General features: G+C 43.4%; 1 protein-coding gene across 4 annotated transcripts in view; it reads right to left on the bottom strand.

Moving 5' to 3' along the window:
• GNB1 (G protein subunit beta 1) overlaps positions 1 to 27313 on the bottom strand; it is a 98936-nt gene that overhangs the window by 26275 nt on the left and 45348 nt on the right. For 2 of the 4 annotated variants that reach the window (XM_029065382.2, XM_029065379.2), the window contains 3 exons: positions 7480 to 7584; positions 2442 to 2480; positions 202 to 308 (listed from right to left, as the gene is read on the bottom strand). In XM_029065382.2, coding sequence (XP_028921215.1) covers positions 202 to 308; positions 2442 to 2480; positions 7480 to 7536 — 203 coding nt within the window. In that variant the 5' untranslated portion in view covers positions 7537 to 7584. Of the gene's footprint in view, positions 1 to 201; positions 309 to 2441; positions 2481 to 7479; positions 7585 to 20789; positions 20814 to 21630; positions 21737 to 27313 lie in introns of those variants that run through there. The other 2 variants (XM_029065381.2, XM_029065380.1) reach the window with 2 other exon arrangements.

Below are 27313 nucleotides of genomic sequence, written 5' to 3' on the forward strand. Positions count from 1 at the left end.
ATGGTGACAATGCAGTTTGAAAATCCCAACTAAAATGAGCTTTTGGATTTTGTTCAACCATACTACACCCCTCGCCTGATGAATAATAAGCACATTCTAAATTTCACTCTTTCCCCCTAAATACGGCGACAAAGAAGTCAGCTCAAATCAAACAATACACCATACTGAAAAATAATAAATTTCAGATGACAGTATACGTACCTGGAATCAGTGCCCCAGTGCATTGCATAAATTTTAGCCAAGTGCCCCCTCAGCGTTCTTCTGGTGCGCATCTGGATTCGGCCCACTGGATCAATGTTGGCCGTGATCTAAATGGGAAAGATATTGAATTCTGAAGATTCTGGAAGCATTATCAACCTGCTTTAATGGACCAGTTATCAATGTTGAAATGCTCTTTCTGCCAACTGGAAAATGTCTGCCTCAAAGATGAAACAGAAACAGCAGGCTTGAATTATTTATGGAAACTGTGTCTGCAGTTTTAAGCTCTAAGTTTACGGTACGGTCCATTTGTTTCTTTTCTGATAGCCCAACCCCATGGGGGACAAGGTAAAAGAACAGTCTCCAAAGCTGGGCTTTTCAAATATATGGCTGGGAGTAAGAACTGGGTTGGGATTTCTAGGTATCTACTAGCCACAAGGAGGGAATACATTCGAGCCACAAGGAGGGGATACATTCCTGCCAACTGGGCCACTAGTGCTACAGCCATAGAGAGAGGCAGTGTGGCTTAGAGGAAAGGCCTGGGAGTTAGAGGAGCTGGGTTCTAATCCCAGCTCTGCCACTTATCTGTGGTGTGAACTTGGGCAAGTCACTTCACTTCTTTGCGCCTCAGTTACCTCACCTGTAAAATGGGGATTCAGATGATGAGCCCCACATGGGACATGGCCTGAGTCCAACCTGATTAGCTTGCATCTACTGCAGTGCTTAGTACAGTACCTGGCACATAGTGCCTGGCTTAACAATCACCATGGGAAAAAACAAAGACCTTCCCCCACTCTTTCCCACCACTACCCCCAAAGGAATGCCCTTTCTCCCAGACATTCCCCTATCCCCTTTTAACTATACGCTCCCTCTACTTCCCCACCCAAACTAGGCCAAACAGGTTTTCCCCTGGGTCATAAAGACCAACCATTTGGGGACTATGCTCTAGAGAAGTCCAATTGCCATCTTCTCAACCTTTATATATTGAAAGTTCACTTCCCAAGGCAGATTTTGTTTAAAGTCATAGCTTCTACATGTTCTATTTTAAGGTGACTCCAACCTTTCCTTTTACAACAGGGGTGTTTTCTGTAGAATCGTTTCATGTCAAGGCTTGCCAACTTGGTGTCCTTTTACAACTGACAAACTATCAACTCAACCCAAGAATGAAAAATTCTGACTTTCGAATAGAAGGGTTTCTAGCATTAGCAACTGGGGTCCTTTGTGGGGGAGGGGGCAAAGGGATTTCTTAATAATATGCAAGCAATAGAAAGTTTAAAATGAGGAACTAATCAATATTTCTGCCACAATAATACTTTTTAATATAATGATTAGTCTCTAAACTACAAGAAAGCACTAGCAAAAGCAAAATTACATTCCCAATGATGAACTGAATAATTTACACTCGATCAGCCTGTATAGTCTACTGAGCCCAGAAGTTATATCCCTATTTTACAGATGTCTAAATACTTGCCTGTCTCCATGTAACACAATTATTTAGCAATAGCATCTGGGTAAGGAACTCTGCTTCTTTTCTTTAAACTGTCAAAAAGCCTTAGTGACCAAGAAACAAATGAGGTCATCTTCTAGATATAGAAGACTACACAATGCTGGGCCTCAATGCATGCACAGTACCATTCCAAACTTTAGTAGGAAGTTCTTCAAGGATTCGGTATTCTAAACTTTGACTCACTAAAAGTTTTCTAGGCACTCTGCTAAAGGCCCCAGATCAACCCATTCAGGGTAGGTTTCTCTGGTGCAGACTTCCACTGCCAACTTGGTTTTGAGATCATTCACCAGGACAACAAACTTAGCCTTGTGGAACAAGTCTCAGGCAAAGGGGAATCTCGGAGCCAATCCGAGACTAGCAGTATACAGGAAGATCAGAGAATAACCAGGGATTTTGAGGGATGGGAATCCCAGCTGGCCTGGGAGTCCTTCAGGGCCACAGCCCTGGAGTCCAAGCAAGTAATGTTATTAAAATATTCTATTTTTTTCACATTTCCTTCATATAAAAAAGGAATTCAATGGCCAATGAAAGGTCAATATACTGGAATGTACCACAAGCTCAAAGATGGAGCTCTACAAATATGCACCATGGCAAACTCACCCCAAGCCTTGGCAGGATTTGCTTCCCAGAGAATATATCACGCTCTAAAGTGGCATAGCTATCCACAGACACCTGTGCAAAACAGCCTTTGAAAAAGCTGCAGTAATTAACCTGAGTTGGTCCATTAGCATCTTACCTGGGCCAGCGTTGCATCTGCACAGGCTTTTCTAGCATCCTGTTAAAAAGAAGAGGAAAGTTAGAGACAGAGTGCCAAACTTTATGTGCACACAGTTCTACACACAATGAATGGCTATATTTGAACTTCTGTGGCAATCATATGTAAAGCACAGGCTGTTTCACTCAGAGAGCCTGCAGCATAGTGTTTGACTGAAGCCAAAGCCGAAGCCAAGGTGAACCAAAGAACCAACCCTGGAGAGGAAAGATTTGAATGCTAACGATTCTAAAGACAACCAAAATTTTAAATGAATATTTAAAAGTCTACACCTATTCTGTATTCTACGCATAAAACTTCAGAATTTCTACTCCGCGTTTTAGCAGGAAGGCGAGTACCTTGAAAACGTTTTGAAGACTGTACTTCAAAAATGATTCACTAATACTGTTGATTATTACTGATGCCATGCATTAACCACTCACAGTGGACAAAGCACTACCTTAAGTATGGAGCCAATTTCAAGAATATCAATTCCACAAGGGACTCACAATCTAAAATGGGGGAGGACAGGCACAAAGTACAACAATATAACCCAGTCAACAGTAAAAGAGTTGGAAAAGTATTAACTGCATATTATGCTTGCTACACTCATTTGGAGGGAGCAGTGCCCAAGCAATATGCTGCTCCAGACAAGCTACCTTACAGGTTGGCAAGGAGGCTTTTGTCCATTCATTCATTCAATCATATTTGTTGAGCACTTTCTATATGCAGAGCATTGTACTAAGCGCTGGGGAAAGTATGATACAACAATAAATGATGACATTCCCTGTCCACAATGAGCTTACAATCTAAAGGTAGGGAGACAGATATCAATACAAATAAATAAAATTACTACATATATTTACAGAAGTGCTGTAGGGCTGTGAGGAGGAAGAGCAAAGGGAGCAAGTCAGGACAATGTAGAAGGGAATGGTTGAGGAAAAGTGGGGCGTAGACTGGGAAGTCCTCTTGGAGGAGATGTGCCTTCAATAAGGCTCTGAAGTGGGGGAGAGTAATTGTCTGTCGGACTTGATAAGGGAGGGCGTTCCAGGCCAGAGGCAGAATGTGAGCTAGGGGTCAGGGGAGAGACAGGTGAAATCGAGGCACAGTAGTGAAGTATTTGGGCTGGGGGGGGGGCAAGGTGATGGGAGTGCTTTAAAGTTAATGGTAGGAGTTTCAGTTTGATACGGAGTTGGATGGGCAAATCATTGGAGTTTTTTGAGGAGAGGGGCGATATGTTCTGATCATTTTTGTAGAAAAATGATCTGGGCAGCAGAGTGACGGCTCTTTTTCCCTATGGCAGTGGCAGAGATTATGGACAACAGAGACCAGAGAAGCAGGCATTGGGGTGAGAGGAAAGAAACTTGGCTGGATCATGACCACACTGAGGGTAAGGCATCTGAGTGCCTAGTGGCACCTCACTCTAGGTGTGTGGGCACCTCACTTTCTCGATTTTAAAAATGAGACTGGTGTGTATTTATATAAATATTCAATGAGATTACACAATGCTTCTATTTAAATCTGACCAAACAAGAATTAAACAGTCATATTTAGGTCTAATTACTGGTCCATTTTCTAGCCCCACTTCAACGGTTACACTATCGCTTTGAATAATTAAAAATATTCTCTTCCTTTCCTTGCCACAAGAGTTATGCATAAGTATTTCCATGCTGGATGGTCCCCTGTAACTCTCTTCTTCTTTCATATATATGCATATAAAAGGTTTCTCTGAAAAAGTGGTAATTTTCTCAGCATTACGCTTCCCTCTTCAAGTACTTAGCCTAATAGTTATTTCTGAACACTGCTCTTGCTGACATTCTGTACCTTGCATAATGGAGAGCGGAGGTCTTGAACAGAACTCTGCCTCTTCTAATAAATTAAAGTAAGAGATTCATGAAGAAATGTGTGATTTGATTCACCGCACTCAGTGTTTGCAAAATGCCAAGGACCCCATGATAGGATAAACCTTCATAGGGCATTTCCATTACATGGGTGGGAGGGGACACTTACAGGAAAATGATATGCAGATTTAGAGAACTTCAAAATAATTTTCATTTAAACCAAATGGCCGCTTTTCCATAGCAATAACTGACTGTTGAACCCTTAATGCTGGACTGTACACAATCCTCTGAACAGACTCCTTGAGCCCCCACATGCAGGAAGCAGTCATCTTTTTGGAGCCAAGCTTTCATAACAGTTTAAAGGAATCTAATATTAATGAAGACAGGAAGACAATCTTCACTTCTTAAGTTAGTGTATACAGAAGGCTGTACTGCACTTCCACCATGAGGTCGCTGGCAAATAAACCTTCAATGTCTGTGGTTTTTGCAAGCTTGTCCGACTAAGATCCACACATACGTGGGGTTTCCACGGGTCTGAGTACTATCACCAATTTCCTTGGTCAGGGGCTTGAGCAGGCTACGAGGAATACATTCAAACAAGCAAATCCCATTTTAGTCAGGTTTGGGGTTTTCTTTCTTTCTTTTTTTTTCTAATCCTATTTGGATGTGGCTCAAGACGAAACAATAGGACATGGTGAAGGCTGATTCTGTTTGGACGGGAGTTGAAAAATGGAGACTCTGCTCTTAGTCATCTGAAGACAACTTTGAACAACACTTTGGAAGTGCAGCTGGACAACTGTACTAATAAGTCATCTCCATTTCATCTGTGCTGGCAGGCAGTGCTCGCTCTAGGGATGGACTTGCAGCAGGCTCAGTTTCCATTCTGATTTAAGGTTTCTCAACTTTGATTAGCTTTAACTGGAAGAAATGAAACCATATGTCTTGAGGGATACCTTAAGGGCATTTGGTAATTCTGACTGGCAGCAGAGTCTGACCCTACTGGGCTAGGTCTTTTGTCTCCAGAGGTTTTCTGAGTCCTCAGAGTCAGAGTACGACCTGTCCTGGAGAAAGTAGTTTTCCACCACTGGGGCTCACAATGTTTAGGTGTCCCAGTAATTCTGAGCAGGTATTTTGATACACACAGACTGTAAGCTTGTTATGGACAGTGAATATGTCTGCTAATTCTGTTGCACTGTACTCTCCCAAGTGCTTAGTACAGGGCTCTGCACATAGTAAGCGCTCAAAAAAAAATACAGTTGATATATCTCTGTGTGTGTAAATATATGTATTTTTTAAAATTTGATCGTCTCACTCATTTTTTGCTTTCAAAATGTGAGGTGATGCACAATTTACACCTTCTTCCTCCTGCTAATTTCTAACCCATATGGGATTACATCGTATGCCCTTTAGAGGTGTAATCCCTTTTAATGCACTCTGATTTCTAAAATGTCAAAATTCACCTTATGCTTTGCTCAGTGTTATATGAGCAAGGTCAAATTATTATTAGACGTACTATTAGAAAGTTAAGGGCCATAAGGTAACACGACATTGGGCACAAAATTTAACGGTAAAGTAGAAATGAAAGTCAAATCCTCCAGGTAAATGGTTAAGACAAACCCTTACACCCACCTAAATCCTGATTTCCATGTTCTTAGTCATCAGCCCTGAGACACTCCCTGTCAATTTTACCACAAAGCAGTGGGTGGCTGGCAGTTGAGTGCTTCTGACATGGGGAAAAAAATAACCCAATACAAAGCTAATTAAATTAGTGTGAAGTAGAACCCCCATACTTTGATCAGCATCAAAAATTCCATAGCAGTTTCAAACTGCACTGATATGAAGCACAAGTTGTCTCGGTCAGGGCCAGGTTTTTAATTTTAATGACATTTAAAATTACAGAAAGGATAGATGTGTGTTTCTGGAAAGAAATGAGGTTCCTTTTACACTTCTGGAAGTAGACCCACCTCAGACCAACTACTGAAGTAGAGACTTTGGAAACAAACTAGCAAGCTGGAGATTTAAGAATTTATACAACAAATGTCCGCCCAATCATGCAAGTCACCAACGACCTCCACGGGAAATTCAGGCTACCTAAACTCACATTCTCCACACTTTCATCAATCTGGAGAGGACATCATTTTAACTTCTAATTTTTTTTTTTAAGAGAGGGTGAGTAAAGGATTTTGTGCATCTCAATTCTCAATGATGTCAGCTTTTGCCAAGTGCAACTGGGAAGTGACCAAAGTGGCATTTCTCATCAACTCTGCAGCAGAGTCAGCATAATGGGGTCTTGGTAGGGAAGATGGGGAAAGTTGAACACAAAGGTACTCTAAACCTTGATGTAGACTTCCAAAGTGGGTGCTCTCCTCCTCCTCTCACATACAATAAATCTCTGGAATGACCAATATTTTCATCAGTCTGAAAAATCTGGTTCACTTTCACCAACACTACCCCATCTTTGGCCTCTTCCAAGGCCCAGTCCTCTTGCAGCATTAGGCCAGAAAAGTGTCCATCTTCAGAAAATCTGAAGACTGAGCAGAAAAGAGGCCTACGCATGTATTTCTCTTTTGTCCTCTCATTTCTACTTCAATGCGGAGTGAGCTAATTTGCCTGGCTAGATTAACAGCTAAATGCTGCTTTGAAGAGGCCAGGTAATAATGTAACTACTACAGATTTACCAAACTGCCTCATTTAAAGGGTTCATGATCTCTTTTCAGGCTCTGCAGCTCCTGAAGATCATTTTCGTGGGGAACACAACCTTGGTGCCTCTTAGCTTGAACACCACTTTTACATTACATGCAAAGAGTAGTACTCCATTTTGTAGTTGAATCAGGTTAAGATGTTTCAGCCCAGGTCTATTTTATTAAAGCAATCCATCCTCTAAGGAAGCATGTAAAATCACAAACTATATACTAATCCCTAGTGCTAAGAAGCCATGACATCCCACGTGCTTTGAAATCCTGCTAGCTTGTGGTCCACATGGTGCTGGTAATCACCCACTGGAAGACAAGCCTGAGAAGGGCTGGAGCCCAGGGCAGGCCCCCCACTCCCTCAAAATCTTGCTCTCCCAACTCTCTATAATAACATGGTCATTGTGCCTTGGGGTGACCCATCTGAAGCAACGTGACTATGGCGAGCAGAGCAGGATCACAGTCCAAATGGGTGGCCAGGATGATACGTACTCTAATTTGGTTTTTAAGCTGCTCGGCCTCCTGCCGTAACTGGTCAAGTTCACTCATTTTCTGGTGCTGAGGAGTTCCGGGGCCACCGCCGAGACTGTCACAGATCTGAAACAGAGGCATACGTAAAAGATTAGTTCACATAGGCAGAGAGGCCCAGTGTAATGCAGCAGGAACTACCCTTTGGACACGGCTGGAGCTCAACCTGGAATTTTTATGGTTTCAGCTACACTACAAACTATGGCTTTATTTTGTAACATGTTACAAAATAGCAACTACTAGTCTAGACTTTTTTTTTTGCTTTAATAAAATATGGACAGAATTACCACCCGTAACACAGGTCGCAATTATTTCATTTTTACGAAGACTATTTTCTTGATTCCCACCTTGGACAAACTACCCAAGTTCAAAACAATACTCCCAACTCTCACCAACTGCCTTGGTCTTTTAATATGAATGGAACTCTCTCCCAATCTCAAATTAAGATGAATCCAATCCCCTTCTACCTTCAAAGCACCCTTAAAAAAAAAGTCATCTCCTCACCAAGATTTCCCTAATTCCTTTCACATTGGTCAGGTCTTGCCCTTTAGCCACCTTTCATTCACTGCTATATATTAATTTTAGGCTTACTCGAGTTGTCTTTTGTATCTATGCCTTTTGTACTTTGTAGGCATGCTTTCTGTATTATTGTCTCCAAGAGTAAGGACCATGTCTTCTAGCTTTATTGTATGCTTCCAAGTCCCCAGACCAGAGGACATCTAGCACACTGTTCAGCACACAGTAGGTGCCCAGTACAGAGCCGGCACTCTGTACCCAATAAAGTAGGTGCCTGGTACACAGCACCCTACATACAGTAAGTGCTCAAACACTGATGATGATCCTAATCATCCCATTTTCTTTTAAAACCTAAAGGATATTTACCATTAACTCATAACACTAAATACAGAAAGGTACTTCTCCCGGAAGCTCGTTATGGTCAGGAAGTGCATCTACCAATTCTGCCATACTGTTCTCTCCCAAGTACAGTGTTCTGCAGCAAGGGCTCAATAAATAGCACTGACCGGAGGAAATCTAAATATTTGTGCCATATTGGTGACGATGGAATCTCCCAACGGGCACAATGGAAAAACCTCAGTCTGAGACTTCAGGACAAAGAATTCTTGTGGAGGAATTCATTATCATCCTAGTAGTTGGTGTGGTGCCACTCACACTCTTCCATGCCTGCCAAGTACCCACTGGGGCCCCGAACCCAACAATCAAGTAGGCGGGCAGGGGTGCAGCGTACTGTGAAGTGCACATGAAGTCTTTGCCCTTGCTAAGAACAAGCAGAACAGAATCCAGTTCTTCTGAAGTCCCAGAGTGTTGCTCTACCAACTGAACCATAAAACAGGCTACAGGCGATAGGCAAAAATATTTAAAAACTGTGCAAATATTCAAATGCTCCAAGAACAATGCTTAGAAATCTGTAGAAAGCTTCAATTCAGGGGCACGAAATTAAAAAATGACACTTGCCAACCTGGAACTGGCAATGTTTGGCACATTTCAGAACATTTTTCCTAAGTGATATCGGTGGTAGAGAGAGTTTTCTCATTTGATGCATAATTTGATACGGCAGTCACTTCAGATAGAAATGATCAAAATTCAGAATACTGTAAATGAAACTTAACAAATTGTAGTGACCTGTTTTCCCAATAACTAATCGTCTAAATAGGAGACTTCCTTGATCACCCTGTCAGAAGTATTCAATCTTAAAGAACACTGACATGAAAAGCTATCATTGCATGTACTCATCTCCCTTAACTTTGAATGTTAACAAGAGTGGAACAGATAGAAAGCCTACGCATTGTTGGGTAGGGGTTGTCACTATCTGATGCCCAATTGTACTTTCCAAGCGCTTAGTACAGTGCTCTGCACACAGTAAGTGCTCAATAAATATGACTGAATACCTGAGCAATTGAATTATTCCTTAATTGAATATATATAATCAATGCTATGGGGAAGAGAAATGTGAGAATGAAAGTTACTTAACACAATAACGAATCCACCTGCTCGGTCCACACCACTGCTGTTCTGATTGTGCAATGCAAAAATGAAGCCACAGAGCCAAATATTTAAGATTTTACTTTCTACGAAAAAGCTGAGGGCTCATCTGTGTCTCACTTCCCGCTGAACTTGGAGGTTTTGATCCTGTGGATGCGGGGCAGGAGCTGTCAAGGTCTTAGAGTCCCACTAAATCCTTGCTCTAACTGCCAAGCTCTTTCAGCATCTACTGCCCAGGCTCTGTCCACTGGAGCATCTTGGGCCACTCAGGGATCTAGTACCAAAGGCCTCCCTTACTTGATCCCTCGACCAGTGGCCAACGGGTCTGGCTCACCCCCGCCCCCACTGCCTAGGCTTTCCTGTCCCCGGCCTGGGAGGCCAGCTCCTTGTTCCATCACCTCCCCACCAACTCTTGGAGGCACTTTCAGTTTCCTGCGTCTTGTGCCTGATCCTGAAAGGCTTTGTCTCCTTGCAGGCTATACTGCCCTTCAGCTCCCAACCTCCTTCCAGGCCCTTTCCCTTTCACATGATACAAAACAAAGAGCAGGATCCCCCTCGTTGCCCTCTCACGGTCCTGGCTAAGTGCAGCCACCCACCCCAGTCTAGGACAGAAGACACGGTCCAGCCGGCAGAGCCGGGGAGGTAGCTCGTCTTGGCTTGGCTGAGGGCCCAGGCCTACCCTTTCTAAACATTTAGCACTTCATCCAGGGCTGCTGTTTTCACAGATTTTATCTGCTTTTGAGGCCCTGACCCCAAAACAGATTTCAAAACCCATGGCTAAAGTTCATGAGTCTTTGGAAACTCGGTCCTCGTCTCCTCCATCGCTGCTGAGAAAAGTACCATGGTGACGACCGCATTCCCTCCCATTTCCTAGAGTCCCTGCCTGTGGCATGCTCTGTGCCCCCTCAGATGGGGATAAAGGCTGCTCTTGGACACCTCCATTGCTGCTAGAATAGCCCCATGGTAATTGTCACCTTTCCTCCTGCCACCGAGGGTCCCTAATGCTGGGATGCTCTGTGCCCACTGGGCCGGGGACGAAAGATGCTCCCGTATACTCTCGGAGGCCTCTCTCGCCGCCAAGGAAAACACTGTAGTAACCGCCACCTTCCCTCTCGCTGCTCAGATCTCTGCTCCCAGCATGATCTTGGACTCCTCCAGCCCTGCCAAGGTGTTGAACTTCTTTTATGTATTTGTTCGTGTTGTGCTTTCTATCCTTTCCCCCTTCATAAAACTCCTAGATTGCAAGTCAATTCTTAGATTGTGAGTCCTCCTGAGGGACAGGGATTGTGGTTAATTCCCTCTCGTGTTTTCTCTCCCACACAGTTAAGTGCTTAATAAACACTATTATTATTAGGGTAAAACTGGGGATGGAGAAATCCAAAAAGGCTACTTATACTTCCAGCTCCTCCCCTGCTTCTTAACCCTCTGAGAGGTCCTACAGCATTCTGCTCTGGGGGTTGGTATCCTTGCTCTGAACTCATTCTCTTGGGAAGTTCTTCTGCTCCCAAGGCTTCAGCTATCACTACCTCTTTGTAGAAGGCTACAAAACATCTCTCTTTTGGCATGATTTCTCTTCCACTATTGAGTCCATATTTTCCTCTTGCTTTTAGTACAACCCCGCTTGTATGGACCGCCACTAACCTCTAATTCAGTATGCCCTAAACTACTTCTCATCTTTCCTCTTGAAGTCTCCTTTCCTCCCTCGTCTATCTCACCACCAACACCTTGCACACATCCTCCTTCTGGCCAGGAACTCCTTCCCCATCTACATATGCCAGACCATTACTCTCCCTATCTTCAAAGCTTTACTAAGGTCACAGCTCCTCCAAGAAGACTTTCCCAATTAAGCTCACTTTTTCCTCCGACTCCCTTTCCCTTCTGGGTCACCTATGCACTTGGATCAAGTCCCTTTGGGCATTTGCTATTCACCCTACACTAAACCCCACAGCATTTATTATATATATATATATATGTGTGTGGGTACACACACACACACACACACACACACACACACACACACACTATTTACATTAATGTTTGTCTCCCCTTGCAGACTGTAAGCTCACTGTCAGCAGGGAACGCGTCTATCAACTCTGTTATAGTGCACTCTCCTCACAGTAAGAACGCAATAAATGCCACTGATTGATTCCTCCCAAATTTCCCATTTCTGGCAATATCGTCATCACTTCCCTGTCTTTCAGTTCTCACATTCATTCATTCAACAGTATTTAATGAGCTCTTATTGTGTGCCGAGCACTGTACTAAATGCTTGGAAAGTACAATTCCCCAATAAAGAGAGTGAATCCATACCCATACTAAGTTTACAGTCTAGAAGCGGGGAGACAGACATCAAAACAAATAAAGAGGCATCAATATAAGTAAACAGAATTATAGGTATGTACATAGGTACACAAGTGCTGTGGGGCGGGGAGGAGGGTAGAGCAAAGGGAGCGAGTCGGGGCGAGGTGGGGGGAAGGGGAACTGAGGAAAAGGGAGATTAATCTGGGAAGGCCTCTTGGAGGAGGTATGCCTTCAGTAGGGCTTTGAAGGGAGGGAGTGTGATTATTTGGCAGATTTGAGGAGGGATGGCGTTCCAGACCAGAGGTAAGACGTGGGCCAGGGGTCGATGATGGCGGGACAGGCGAGAATGAGGCACGGTGAGAAGGTTAGCACCAGAGGAGCAGAGTGTGCGGGCTGAGATGTAGAAGGAGAGAAGGGAGGTGAGGTAAGAAGGTGCAAGGTGATGGAGATCTTTGAAGCCAATAGTGAGGAGTTTTTGTTTGATATGGAGGTTGAAAGGCAACCACTGGAGATTTTTGAGGAGGGGGGTGACATGCCCAAAACGTTTCTGCCATCAACTGTTAAATCCTGTCAACTCTCTCTCCATCTTTCCTGGACTGACCACTTTCTCTCCACAAAAACAGCTACCACCTGGGTTCTAGCACTTGTCATCACTATGAGATGACATAAGCAGACTCCTCACTGGCCTTCCTGCCTTCAATCCTCTTCCCTTTCAGTCCATTTTCCATGCTGCTGCCTGGAACAACTTACTGTGACTTCCCAACCTCAAAACCCTCCAGAGGCTGCCCATCTCTGGAGGCTGCTTCAAACAAACCCTTTACCATTGGCTTCACAGCTGTCCACTAGCTTTCTCCCTCTTACTAATTGGTTCCCTTCATCTGCTCCTCCCCAGCTCACACTCATCCTTCCTCCCATGCTCACCTTTAACTGTACCTGATGACACTCAACATTTTTGTTTCCAACTGCTTACTTACACTGCTCCCCGGAATGGAACTCCAAAATCTACCATACTTCAGCATTCCCAATCTTCAAAATCCTCAGAAAAATCTTTCTTTCAGGGAGACTTTCCCAATATCCCATGTCGTAGCAACCCAATAGCCAACACTAGCATTTATACCCATCCTCAGCACTTCTGTAAACATTCCTATTTAATCGTACAACTAAGCATTTCTTCTAATTTATCCTATTTCACTCTAGCATAATCATTCCACTACTTATCAGATCCTCAATTTTCCTACTGCAGCCAGTATTTCTAAATACTTTTGGAGACCTCTCTCTCTCCACCTATAGACAAACTCCCTGAGGACAAGGAACCCATCTACTAATTCTATTGTATTGAACTCTCCCAAAGGCTCTACACACAGTCCTCTATGCCCAGTAAGCTCTCAATGATGAGAGCTTACTGGGAAGCAATGTGGCCTAGTGGAAAGAGTATGAGCCTGAGAGTTGGAGGACCTGGGTTCCAATCCTGGCACTGCCACATCTACTGTGCAACCTTGAGAAAGTCACCTAGCTTCTCCTTGCCTCAGTTACCTCACCGGCAAAATGGGGATTAAGACAGCTTCACATGGGACATGAAATGTGTCCAACCTGATTAGTTTGTAGCTCCCTCAGTGCTTAGTACAGTGCCTGGCAAATGGTAAGTGCCTAAATAGCACTGGGAAAAAAAAGCCACTGATTGGATTATAAAATCCTCAAGGGTAGGGAAATGTCTTGTTGCTTCTATTGTACTTCCTCAAAGATTGAAGTACAGAGCATTGCGCTCAGCTGATACTCAAATGTCAATACTATTACTGTTCTAATTCTTGGGTATCTAATGAAGCTAATGTGTTTTGCCATTGTCATTCCAAAACCAGGTGAGCCAGCGTATATGCCCGAGCTGGACTCAATCACCTTTTCATTATCAACAAAGAGTTCTTTTACTGACTTGGCCAGGCCCTGCACTGCTGCTCTAGCTTTAGTACAAAAGGGCTAGGGTGAAGCAGTTTTAGAGCTACAGAAGTCAGGAGACTAGTGTGAGGTGTTTGATTCACACTACAAAAATAGGGACCTAAGTTAATTCAGAGTCAAGTGCTCAGGTAGTTTTTTATTATTTGACCTAATCCTTGGTTTTTCATCATATAAGCATCCTTTTTACTTTGAGCTTTAACATGGACTAAACAACTTCAGACAAAATATGCACACAATAACTTTTTTAATACATCAATTATTCTACTTGGTCATCTCTTTGAACCAGGTATTATTTGATCTAACTCACTTGCTCAGACAGATTTTTCCAGGCTCAGACAAATCAAATCCTTCTCTTTAACTGTAAGTGGAGCACAGCGATCAAGCAGTGGTATTTACTGAGTGCAGAACACCATACTAAGTGCGTGGGAGAGTCCAACACAAAAGAGTTGAGAGGCACAATCCCTGCTCCCAAAGAACTTAGAGTCTACAAGGGGAGACAGACATTAAAAACAATTAACGGTGGGGATGTACCTAAATGCTGTGGGGCTGAGTTGAGAAGCAGCGTGGCTCAGTGGAAAGAGCAGGGGCTTGGGAGCCAGAGGTCATGCGTTCGAATCCCGGCTCTGCCACCTGTCAGCTGTGTGACTGTGGACAAGTCACTTAACTTCTCTATGCCTCAATTACCTCATCTGTAAAATGGGGATTAAGACTGTGAGCCTCATGTGGGACATCCTGATTACCCTGTATCTACCCCAGCACTTAGAATAGTGCTCTACACATACTAAGTGCTTAAAAAGTACCAACATTGTTATTATTATTATTATTGAGTATCAAAGTGCTTATGGGGCACAGACCTAAGAGCACAGGTGACCCAGAAGGGAGGGAAAATAAGGGAAGTGAGGGTTTAGCCAGAGAAGGTCCCTTGAAGAAGATATGATCTTAGTAGGGCGCTGGAGATGGGGAGAGTGATGGTCTGTCAGGTATGAACTGAAAGGGAGTTCCAGGTCAGAGGCAGGATGTGGGCAAGAGGGTGGCAGCGAGACAGACGAGCTCGAGGTACAGTGAGTAGGCTGGCATTAAAGGAGCAAAGTGTGCAATTTAGGTTGCAGTGCAGCATCGGCAAGGTAAGGTATGGGGGAGAGCTGAGTGCCTTGAAGTGGGTGGTAAGGAGTTTGTGTTTAATGCAGAGATGGAATGGGCAATCATTGTAAGTTTCTGAGGACTATGGATATGTGGAATAGACTTTTTATATAAAAATGACTGTTCTAGGCAGGAGAGTGAAGGACTGGAGGGGGAGAGAGGAGGCAGGGAGGAGGATGATACAGTAGTCACAGTGGGCTACTCTAAGTGACTGGCTCAGTGTGGGAACGGTTTGGATGGATAGGTAGGGCTGGATTCTAGAGGTTTTGTGAAGGTAGAATTAACAGGGTCTGGTGACAGATTTAATATGGTAATTGATGGGAACAATGAGTCAAATGCCAAGATTGCAGGTGTGAGACAGGGAGGATGGTGGTATTATCTACAGTAATCGGAAAATCTGGAGCAGGGAAGAGTTTGGGTGGGAAGATGAGGAGTTCTGCTTTAGACATAGGAAGCATGAAGTGAACACATGCCAATCGAGTAGAGATGTTCTGAAGGCAGGAGGAAAATATGGACCTGCAAAGGAGAGTGGTTGGGGTGAAAGAGGTTGGAGTTACAAAGGCAGTTTTGTAAATCTTCTGTGAGGGATGGTGGTTGAAGCCATGGGAGTGAATGAACTCTCCAAGTGAGTGCGTGTAGGCACAGGACCAGGTTGGGAGAGTGGCTGCTTGTGGGACACTCCATGGGAACCACACTTGCTTAGATCAGAACCTTGAAGACCACACTCAGTTTTCCCCAAATCATGTGGGTCACATTTCTGATGAATCCATAATTCTGATTAATTATGGAAAGGAGTATGGCCTACTGAATAGAGCACAGGCCTGGGAGTCAGAAGGACCTGGGTTCTAATCCCAGCTCTGCTATTTTTCTGCTGGGTAACCTTGGGCAAATCATTTCACTTCTCTATGCTTCATTTTCCTCATCTGTGAAATGAGATTTAAGACTCAACCTCATATGGGACAGGGACTGGATGCGACCCTATTAGTTTGCCTGGCACAAAGTGCTTAACAAAAACCATAAAAACCCCCCAAAACAAGCGCTTACTATGTGCCAAGCATTATCCTAAGTGCTGGGGTAGATACAGGATAATGGTGGACATGGAGCCTTTTCTCTCCAAAGTTAGTACATCAGTCACTACCGTGGCTGATTTGGAAAACACTCCAACTCAAATTAATTGTATTTATTAAGTGCAGAGCAGTGTACTAAGTGCTTGGAAAAGACCAGTCTTGGGATTCTCAGCATCAAACTCAGGGGCTCTCATCCCTCAGCCTTTATCCAGTAAATGTTAATGGAGGCCTTTCATCCTTTAAAGTCACCTGAAAAGAATCCCTCAGGGACAGAGCAAGAAAATATCCAGAAAGTTCAAATGGGAACTACTCAATCTCTTTCCCCATAGAGCATGCCGATTAAGGCAGAATTTCATCCCACTCCTATCCTCTGTTCCTTTATTTCGCTCCTGCATTTCAACTCCTATATCCCCCCCAAAAGCCTCTCAAGTGAATCTAGGCTCATTCTCCATCTCGATGGACCCAATGTCATTGTTAAGCCTGAAAGCTGCTGACTCAGCTCATTTAACCATGCAAATCCTTTAAGACAAAACCTGCTGAGATCAAACCTTCTGTTCTCCTTCCTGACCTAAATTTACCAACCCCACTCATTTAGAATGTGCCTTATTTTACATGGTTTCCCACTGGAATCTCAGTCTCAACCACAGATCCAGAAGCAAGGCAATAGAATGTTATGCTTTGATCTGTCCAACTTCAGTGACAATTTATGGTTCTGATGAATGACCAAAAACCCCCAACAGTCAATGCACACCAGCTATTCATAGGTACCCATTTCCCTTTTTCATATAGGACAACCCCAGCCAGATATTTGCTTAATCAGGGTTACACAAATCATCTTATATAGCAGGATTCTCCAGAAGTAATTCAATGTGTGATCGTCTTCCTGGAGAACAATCCTTTGTATAAATGACCACCTGATTTGGAATGGTCTCATCGGTATTACCCTTGTACCTTTCCCCACAGCTTAGTACAGAGCTTTTTGAAAAGGAAGCAGTCAAAAAATGTAGTAAAAATAACAATATTAGTAATTATAACTGTTCATTAGCTCCAACAAATCCTAATCAAGATTACAAGCTTCATCCAATTACACTCTCTAATATAATATCCGTTTCCTCAACATCCATGGAAACTGCATGTCTATATTATATTCCCAAAACAACGGCAAAGGTAACACAGATCAAGCAGATACATGGGATTTGAAGAGCCAGGTTAATGGGAAAGACACTCCTGCTACAGTGACCTATGATGTGACTGGATGCTGATACTGCTCTGATGATTTCCAACAAGAGTTTCCTCCCAGTTTACTTCATTCTGTTTAGTATCTGTTTTGAAAAGAAGTGTGGCCCAGTGGGAAGATCAGAGACTTGGGAGTCAGAGTACCTGGGTTCTAGTGACAACTCTGCCACTTGTCTGCTGTGCGACCTAGGGTGAATCACTTAACTTCTCTGGGGCTCAGTTTCCTCATCTATTAAATGGGGATTAAATCCTACCTCCTACTTAGACTGTGAGGCTAATGTGGACAGGGACTTTGTCCAATCTATCTTGTATCTACCACGGTGCTTAGCATAGTGCTTGGCAAATAGTAAACACTTCACGAGTATCATGATATAATAATAACCAAGGACGAAGGGTTCCATTGAAGAATAGTTGCCTGCTCTGTACTGGGCTTTTCTGCAAATTTACTGACATTTGAAAAATTGCCTTACCTAAAGCATTTGTTTCCTCCTTTGAATAATCCACATTAATGAAGGACTTATCTTCACCCTAGAGTGTGTGTTTGTGTGTGTGTGCGCGTGCACGTGGCAGAGTTTGCATACAGGCATGAAAATCTCTCACTCTTCTAATGAAGTGTAGCTGATATATAATGGTCTTGACTTCTGACAACAAAACGATAGCAGGGCCCCAGATACACTGGAGTTCCTCAGACAGTCGTTCTTTCTTTTTCTCTCTCTCTCTCCTGCCTCTCTTCCCCCAGTTCCATGTCTGGACTGGAGGAGCCCAGTGCCAGGTATTGCTGTTTCCACAGCTGCTGAGGTAGGGTGGGTTCTATCTGGATCCTATCCAGTTTTGTAGGTTAGGGATATAAAATAGATAAAGATCTGTGAAATTCAATGTCTGGCTGTACTAAAATCTGGTTTGTGTCCCTAAAACCCAGCAACACAGTTATCCTCGCCTGGTTTTCCAATGCTAGCCTAGACCATAATGTAAAGAAGTGGGTTCCATACACTCATGCAAGCTCTGGGCCTAACACCACCGCCTGGGAAAATGACAGTCAGACCTACCTCCTGGAGGGATGCCCCTTATTTTTCAAGGGGATTTTCCATCTAGCAGCTAAGAAGGGATAGCAAAATGACTTGTCAAAATATATTCAATAAAATGGGATGATGGGTGGTGGATTTATTTCAGGTACAGAATTGGGAGTCACACGACATTGGGAGGGGACATCAAGAAGACCTGATGTCTATATACTGGTCACTACAGCAACAAAGCTTTCCTACTCAACATACACACTCAACGTGCAGTTACATTTCACCCAACATTTTCCTGCCTAGTCAATCATATTTATTCACTGCTGTATGGTGCTATATGCATAGCGTATACGCATACGGGAAGCAGCGTGGCTCACTGGAAAGAGCACGGGCTTTGGAGTCAGAGGTCATGGGTTCGAACCCCAGCTCTATCACTTGTCAGCTGTGTGACTTTGGGCAAGTCACTTAACTTCTCGGTGCCTCAGTTACCTCATCTGTAAAATGGGGATTAAGACTGTGAGCCCCACGTGGGACAACCTGATTCCCCTATGTCTACCCCAGCGCTTAGAACAGTGCTCGGCACATAGTAAGCGCTTAACAAATACCAACATTTTTTATGCAAAGCACCATACTAAGCACTTGGGAAAGAAAAATAGAGCAGAGTTGGTAGATATGTTCCTTGCTCACAAGAAGCTTACAGTGTAGAAGAGGAAAGAGACATTAATATAAATTACAGATATATACGTAAGAGCCTCAGCCATGAGGCTGAGGGTGGGCAGTATGAAAGGTGCAAATCCAAGTGCAAGAGCAACACCTTGTACTTCCTTCCCCTCAAACCTGCCAAACCATGGTCCTCCCCAACTTCAGAGTTCCCCATTCTCTCCCTCCCTAATCAGATCATCCCAATAGCTACTCATAAAACTTGCTGCATATTGATTTGACTTTTTTTTTTTTTTTGCTTACTGCTATCGGTTGTAACTATGTACCTAGGCAAATGTCAAAACAGCAATGGCCTTTATAGTGACACATCCCTAAGGGTGAATTTAATCATTGGTCACAGACACTTCCAGTGTGAAAGACAGAGAATCTCAAAGAAGGCCCCACTGCTGATGAACTTTTATATGTAAGACGATTTTCCCTCTTCTTCCCATTTATATAAGCTACCTGTGATTCCCTACCCTATTAAATTGTCACCTGCAAGTGTGGGGTTGTATCTTTTACCTTTGCTATGGGCTCCCAAGCAGCTAGTATAGTACTCTGCCCAAAGCAGGTGCTCAATAATGATGATGGGCACAACAAATGGCCTAGTGGAAAGGAACATGGAGCTGAGAGAAAACCAGGTTTTAGACCTGGCTCTCCAGCTTGCCTGCTGTGTCTTTAGGAAAGTCACTTAACTTCTCTTTGCTTAAGTTTCCTCATCCGTAAAAATGGAAATAAAGTATCCAGTGTCCCTCCTTCTTAGAGTGTGAATCCCATGAGGGACAGGAACTGTATCTAACCTGATTATCTTGCATTTACCCCAGGCAGAGCTTGGCACATATTAAATATTTAATACCATCATTATTATTACTATTTTCTGTCCCTAAACCACAGTGTTTCTGGATCTTCTGATGTCAACCTGAAGAAAAGCTCTCTAATTCTAAATTAATATATACTGTACATCTTTCAGCTATTTTACCTGCAGTTTGAGCTTCTGTGTCATTCAGGGAAGGAAGAGGGATGGGGGGGAGGGGGCAGCGATTGGTTTCACACCAATTTTCTGCTCCGAAACTCTGAAATGGTTGATGATTCCATATATTACAAGAGACGCTCGAGAATTATTTTCTTCCCAGAACAAACCCTAAAGCACATGTAGCCAAACAGAGGAATTATTTCCAACAGTTTTCATGTGTGAAGTCACAATTTTACAAGCAACTGCACCTCACCACTATCTGCCATACTCCTGTTTCTTCCCTAAATGTTGTTTCTCAGAAGAGTCTGCATTTCTGTTCACATCCAATGCCTGCCAGCCTCAGCTTCTCATTTGAGAAAACGGGCATCTTTTGGCCAAGAGCATAACACTACGATATTTTAGACAGCGATTAAGTCCCTTTGCTTGAGATGATACACCATCTTTTTTGGCTCATTTCTTTCCAATTACAAACTGATTCAGATAAAGTGAGCACCATATTGATCGGCATTAATGACACATAGTTGAAGCCTAAGGATATATATATATAACTACTGAGGATACAAATTAAGAAGCTCTCTGCTCTCAAGATTTAAAAAAAAAAAGCAAGAGTAAGTAATCACCAATAAGGTAAGATTGATTAGGCAGTAGAAAAGAACAATCATTCCTCAGGAGCTGACCATGTCTGCAGCAAGACAATTTCCAAAAAAGAGGAGAGTAGCTGCTACCAGCCCAAGCACAATACTCGAAACAAAAATTTCACTTCTGGTAATCTCAAATTGGAACAGCAAATAGCTGCAAACTTTATATTTACCTGCCTTTGGAGAATTTTCATTCTAAAAAGCAAGATCTCTGAACATTACAGACAAAGAGGTTATACATCAATCTCCCGCTTACCTCACTTCCTTCTGAAAATGTTACTGGGTCTCCTCAAAACAGGTTTCTTATGAATAAAGATGCTCAGCTCAGCACAACTTCACCTGGCCCCATTTAAACCCCTGTCCATAGGCTGGATGTCCTAATTGGGTATCTCAATGCTGCAAGTCTAAATCCCCTATAATCTTGTAGACAAAAAAAAATCCTGTTAATTCGATTTGCAAGACACCTAGATGTGTACCTGGCAATATAGCTGAAAACTTCGATGACCCAATGTCCAATTTTAAACTTTCTCAACAAGTAGAAAAGCAGTTCACTCTATTGATTTTTCTCCTAAGTGTGATGAAGTAAAATACCAACCTGATATTGGAATCTTGCACTACTATATGTGTGGTTTTGTTCTAGAATAGCTCTCAATCACTGTTTCAGACTCCCTATTTACAAACAAGGAAGGGAAGGATTTAAGGATATTCTGCACCTTCTGGAGTTTTGTTTGTAGTTCTCTCGATGATCCCAAGTTATGGTCTTAAATAGATGAGTTGTTAATCCAAACATTTTAAAAAATACATGACTGTGATGATTTGAGGTGCTGTGATAATTTTTTTTTTTTAAAAAAAAAACAATCTTCCCAAGCTTGATGGCAAAAACCATCTCATTTTAATCCATGTTCAGGCTTTGAAGCAAGGTTGTGCTTAAATGCTCATAACAGATTCCTCCTGTTTCTTAGGAATGTTTGGAGCGCTAAATGTCTCAAAAATGTTCATCAGGAAGTTCTTTCAAACATCAAAATGAAACCCATCCTATTGAATTTAAGTCAATTTCTTGTGTTGGCCCTTAGTGGAAATAAAAAATAGCTGCTCACCACAGCTGAGTCAAAGCACTAAGTCTCCCTTCAGTTCTTTCTTCTGTGGGTTAAAGGAATTCTGGTTTTTCCAAGGAATTCTGGTTCTTCCTTGTATGAGATCCTTCTGTGGTGAAACAGAAACCGGAAAAGGGAAACTTGGAGCCAGAGAGTCGGGTTGTGGCCAGAATATATCCTGAATATTTCTGGACTGCCGCCAACTGAGGCTCAAAATGCTGAATTCGGATTGAGAACTGACCAAGCTGTTATTTAAAATTTATAAAAATGATTATTAGTAATAATAATAATAATCTCTGGTATTTGTTAAGTGCCCTGTGCCAAGGATAGCATCTGTTAAGCACTTACTATGTGCCAAGCACTGTTCTAAATGCTGGCGTAGATACAAGCTAATCAGGTTGGATACATTCCCTGTCACAGGGGCTCATAGTCTTAATTTTACAGATGAAGTAACAGGCACAGAGAATTGAAGTGACTTGCCCAACATCACAGAGTAGACAAATGGTGGAGCTGGGATTAGAACTCAGGTCTTTCCGATGCTAAGGCCCTTGTTCCATCCACTAGGCTATACCACACTTCCCTATTTTTCATGATCTGAAGTGGATCCTGTAAGACCCCCCTATCCTTTCACTCAGGTGAACCCCGCTCTTCCTGGAGGGCAAGCAGAGCAAGCAGCATGGCCAAGTGGAAAGAGCAAAGAGGTGGGAATCAGGCGACCTGGGTTCTAATTCCGGCTCTGCCACCTGTCTGCTTTGTGACTTTGGGCAAGTCCCTTCACTTTTCTGTGCCCCAGTTACCTAGAGAAGCAGCGTAGTTTAGTGGTTAGAGCACAGGACTGGGAGTCAGAAGGCCTTGGGTTCTAATCCCGGCTCCACCACGTCTGCTGTGTGCCCTTGGACAAGTCACAACTTCTCTGTGCCTCAGTTACCTCACCTGTAAAATGGGGATTAAAAGTGTCAACCCAATGTGGGACAGGGACTGTGTCCAACCTGATTAACTTGTATCTCCACAGCGCTTAGAAAGTGCAAAGTGCTTAACAAGTACCATTATTATTATTATTATTATTATTATTATTATTATTATTATTAAAATGGGGATTAAGACTGTGGGCCATATGTGGGACAGAGCCTGTGTCCGACCCAATTATCTTGTATCTACACCAGTGCTTAATACCATTATTATTATTATTGTTAGGGGAAGACAGAGAAGAATTCAAGATTTTAGATGGGATTTCCAAAGAGCCATGCTGGGAACCCACCTCCAACCCCTTCTCTTCCCTTCCCCCCTCCTCCCCGTCCTCTGGCCCACCATTTCTCAGATGGTAAGGGAGGACAGGCTATCCTACTACAGAATTTAGTCATTTTTAGAAACTACTCCCAGGTCAAGGGTGGGCAGAGGCCACGGGGAAGGACTGAAAGCTGCCTCTGGTGCCATACTACCTCCACACCCCCCCCCATGAAAAGCACATCTCCTCCAAGAGGCCTTCCCCAACTAAGCCCTCATATCCTCTTATCACTCCTTCTGCTTTGCCCTTACACTTGCATTTGCCCCCCCCGCCTTATTCACCCCTCCCTCAGGCCCACAGAACCTATGTACATATCCATAATTTATATATTTATATTACTCTCTGTCTCCTCCTCTACACTTTAAGGTCATTGTGGGCAGGGAATGTATCTACCAACTCTGTTATAGTGGGTGCTCCCAAGGGTGTAGTACAGGAAGTGCTCAATAAATACCATTGACACTGATTTCCTAGCCAAAAAATAGCCCCGGAGCCAGTGGGTTTCAGTACGCTTCCCCTTGCTTCTTTTTAGCGGTCCTATTTTCTAATCCTTTTAATTACTCTCCTCTGGGATCTCCTCCATTTATCTGCATCCCCTTTGAACCAGTGGGGCTTAGATCTAGGCAGATCGTTGGCCAGCTGCATGTAGATTGAAGCTGTCCTTATTGAAGCAGCGTGGCTCAGTGGAAAAGAGCCTGGGCTTCGGAGTCAGAGGTCATGAGTTCGACTCCCGGCTCTGCCACTCGTCAGCTGTGTGACTGTGGGCAAGTCACTTATCTTCTCTGTGCCTCAGTTCCCTCATCTGTAAAATGGGGATTAACTGTAAGCCTCACGTAGGACGACCTGATTACCCTGTATCTCCCCCAGTGCTTAGAACAGTGCTCGGCACATAGTAAGCGCTTAACAAATACCAATGTTATTATTATTAGATTACATCACAGCTACATCATCCACAACAATCAATCAGTGGTAGGGACTGAGAATCTACTGAGTGCATAACACTTCATTAAGCACTTGAGAAAGCACAACACAGCAAGACTCAAATTCCCTCCTTTCAAGGTTCTCCCAATCCATTGAGGGGAGGCAAACAGACAATTCACAAAATGTGTGTTTAAGAGGATGCAGCAGAAAGCCATTCAACTTGTAACAGAAAATATGGGGGTGGGGAGAAGGGGGGGGAGAGAGAGAAAGAGAGGGAGATAGACCCTGCCTTCACAAGGAGCTTACATTCTAATGCGTTTAACTTCATCATACACTCCTGGTTGTACAGTGTTTAAAGGATTTTTTTTCCTGAATGCTTATGCTACAGTGGAGACTATGGCTGCTCGTCAGACTAAAAAATGAGCCTACTTGTACATATGAATAGATTTGTACCATGCAAAAATAAAAGCAACCAAGATTATTTTAGATAGGCTGCCTCTGTCTGGAATACATTTGTTTCCCTATTTGAGAATGTAAACAGTCCTAAGAGGATACAAAATCTATCTCCTCAGAGAGTCCCGTGCACCCTGTTCCCCGACAAAGAATACACAACATCCTGGCAAGCAGTAGTAATTTGAGAGTGATTTACCCAAGAAATTTGGATTCTTGGTTTCTGGCTGATTTTAAAATCACTTCCCTCACTGTAGGAAATGCACAAAGATAGGAGAGCAAAACAAAATCTGGCAGGTGGATAAAGTTCTTAAGCATGAAGATGAAATCCTCAAAGGTAAAAAAACGAGCCCATGATCCACAAAGAGAAGCAGAATGACCTAGGGGATAGAACATGGGCAAGTCAGAAGGATGAGTCCTAATTCTGGCTCCGCTACTTCTCTGCTCTGTGACCTTGGGCAAGTCACTTCACTTCTCTGTGCCTCATCTGTAAATTGGGAATTAAGATTGTAAGCCCCATGTGGGACATGGGCTGTGTCCAACCTGATTGGCTTGTATCTACTCCAGTGCTTGGCACCAAGTAAGTACTTAACAAATACCATTAAAATGAAAAATAAACCATAGCAAAGGGACCTTCACACACACAAAATGTTGCAGTAATCTGGAATTGAGTCACTCATTTTCAAAACTAATCTCTGTTTTTATGCTCTTCATTTCCCAAAACACCACTGGACTGACTAAAACTGGCACTGGGTTACTCTACTTAATATTAAAAGTCAATATGAGTTTCATCAAATAATGTGGGCAAATCTGTGGCAATCCCAGCCACTATACAGTTCTTACACTAATCATGGCAGTACTTGAACTCAGCAACATTGCCATTTTATTACCCGACCTGATTGAGTGCTAGTAAATTGAGTTCTCAGGGTAATTTCAGCCTCAGAAGTAGTTGCCATGCCCCTGCCACTAACGGAGGACACCCCCTAGAATAATAATAATAATAATGGTGGCATTTGTTAAGTGCTTACTATGTGCAAAGCACTGCCCTAAGCGCGGGAGCGGGGCGGGGAGGAGATACAAAGAGATCAGGTTGTCCCATGTGGGGCTCACAGTTTTAATCCCCATTTTACCAGAGAAGCAGCATGGCTCAGTGGAAAAGAGCACGGGCTTTGGAGTCAGAGGTCATGAGTTCGAATCTCAGCTCTGCCACTTGTCAGCTGTGTGACTGTGGGAAGTCACTTCACTTCTCTGTGCCTCAGTTATCTCATCTGTAAAATGGAGATTAAGACTGTGAGCCCCACGTGGGACAACCTGATTCCCCGTGTCTACCCCAGCACTTAGAACAGTGCTCTGCACATAGTAAGTGCTTAACAAATACCAACATTATTATATGAGGTAACTGAGGCACAGAGAAGTAAAGTGTCTTGCCCAAAGTCACACAGCTGGCAAGCGGTGGAGCCAGGACTAGAACCCATGACCTGTGACTCCCAAGCCCAGGCTCTTTCCACTGAGCCACACTGCTTCTCTAAAATCCAGCATGAGCTTGCCAAAGCTAGTGTCCACACCACAGCCTGCTCAAACCAGCTCCCACAACCTCCTGCAGGTCAAACTCACTGCTACCTGGTGGTACTACCGACCCCAATCCAGTCTAAATCCTTGCAGAACTAATTACTTTCCTGAAGCGTCACTCTAACCCTGTCATTCCCACTTCAAAAACTTAAGAGTGAGTGGTTCCCCAGACACTCTTCAAATTCACCCAGAGGTGAATTTTGCCATCGGGGTGAATGAGTAGAAAGGATAATGATACATCAACACAAAAAAATAAATAAAAAATCCTCAGAGCTAAGTAAAACTCTCAACTACTGCTTTCAGGTCCCCATTTTGGTCCATCAATCCTCACCCCCAATTTGCCTTTGTTTAAGCTTTTCCCCAGCTATGCAAATCTGGTTACCAGTCACTCCATGACTGTCCTGAGCACGGTCAGTTGCATGGAGACATTTTCCTCACTGGTCTTTGTGAAATCAGGCTGTTGCATAGTTTGGCAGTTTACCTTCTCCATGAAGGCCTCCCAATTTTAACTCCACGTGGCTTCAAGCCCGCCAATCAACAGGTAATTCCTCATCCCAGGTGCACATGCCCACACACACTTATGCCTATGTTGATATGTTTGCTAATTTGCTCATCACCATTATTTGTGAGAGGTTAATACACCTGCAAGTGCATTTATTTAGAAATCTGTTTCTATCTCTTCTTCCCTCAAGTCAAAAGCTACTTTGGACTACCACTTATTCAAAAACACAGTATCATTCTCCTAGCATAGCCCCAAACAAGGGAGGTTCCTCGACACTGCAATAAATCATCTGATTAGTAAAAGCTGCTATAACCTGGACTATGCAACCTGACCTTTCCCTTCCCTTTCACCATAACAGCAGTAAAAATAATAATAATACTCACTGTATTTCGTAAAGCTCTGACTACATGTGCCAAGCACTGAACTAAGCACTGGGGTAGAAACTATAAAAACAAGCCAGACACAGTCCCTGTTCCACCCAGGGCTTAAAGTTTGGAGGGAGGGAAGAGGGTGAAATGAAAACCCTTTGAATACCAGAGGATTTTTTAAAGCAAAACTAATCTCATTCCCTTATTGTCATCCACTTGCTCTACACAGCTGTTACGCTCCCAGCCCCCATCAGCTCTGCTTCTTAAAGCCCCCAAGCCAAGCACCACTAACCCCTGCTGACCTCATCAACTACTCTAGTGGTTAAATCTAAGCCATCAGGCACAAACTTCCCCATATCTCCCTATCAACACTTCACTTTGGCTTCCTCATCTTTCTCCTCCTTCCAGGTGTCTCCCAGGAGGGTAACTCTTTTCCAGGAGATCTCCCACCCACTCTTTCAATCCCCCTCCTTCTTAACTGTGCCTCTGATCCTAGCTCTTCTCAATCTCCTCTCATCTCCTGAGATCACCAGCTCTCACTCTCCATTGCCTCCTTCCCTTCTGTCTTCAAGCACATGCAAGGGTCCTCTATTT

This window comes from Ornithorhynchus anatinus, chromosome 5, assembly GCF_004115215.2.
Source record: "Ornithorhynchus anatinus isolate Pmale09 chromosome 5, mOrnAna1.pri.v4, whole genome shotgun sequence".
Classification (NCBI taxonomy): domain Eukaryota; kingdom Metazoa; phylum Chordata; class Mammalia; order Monotremata; family Ornithorhynchidae; genus Ornithorhynchus; species Ornithorhynchus anatinus.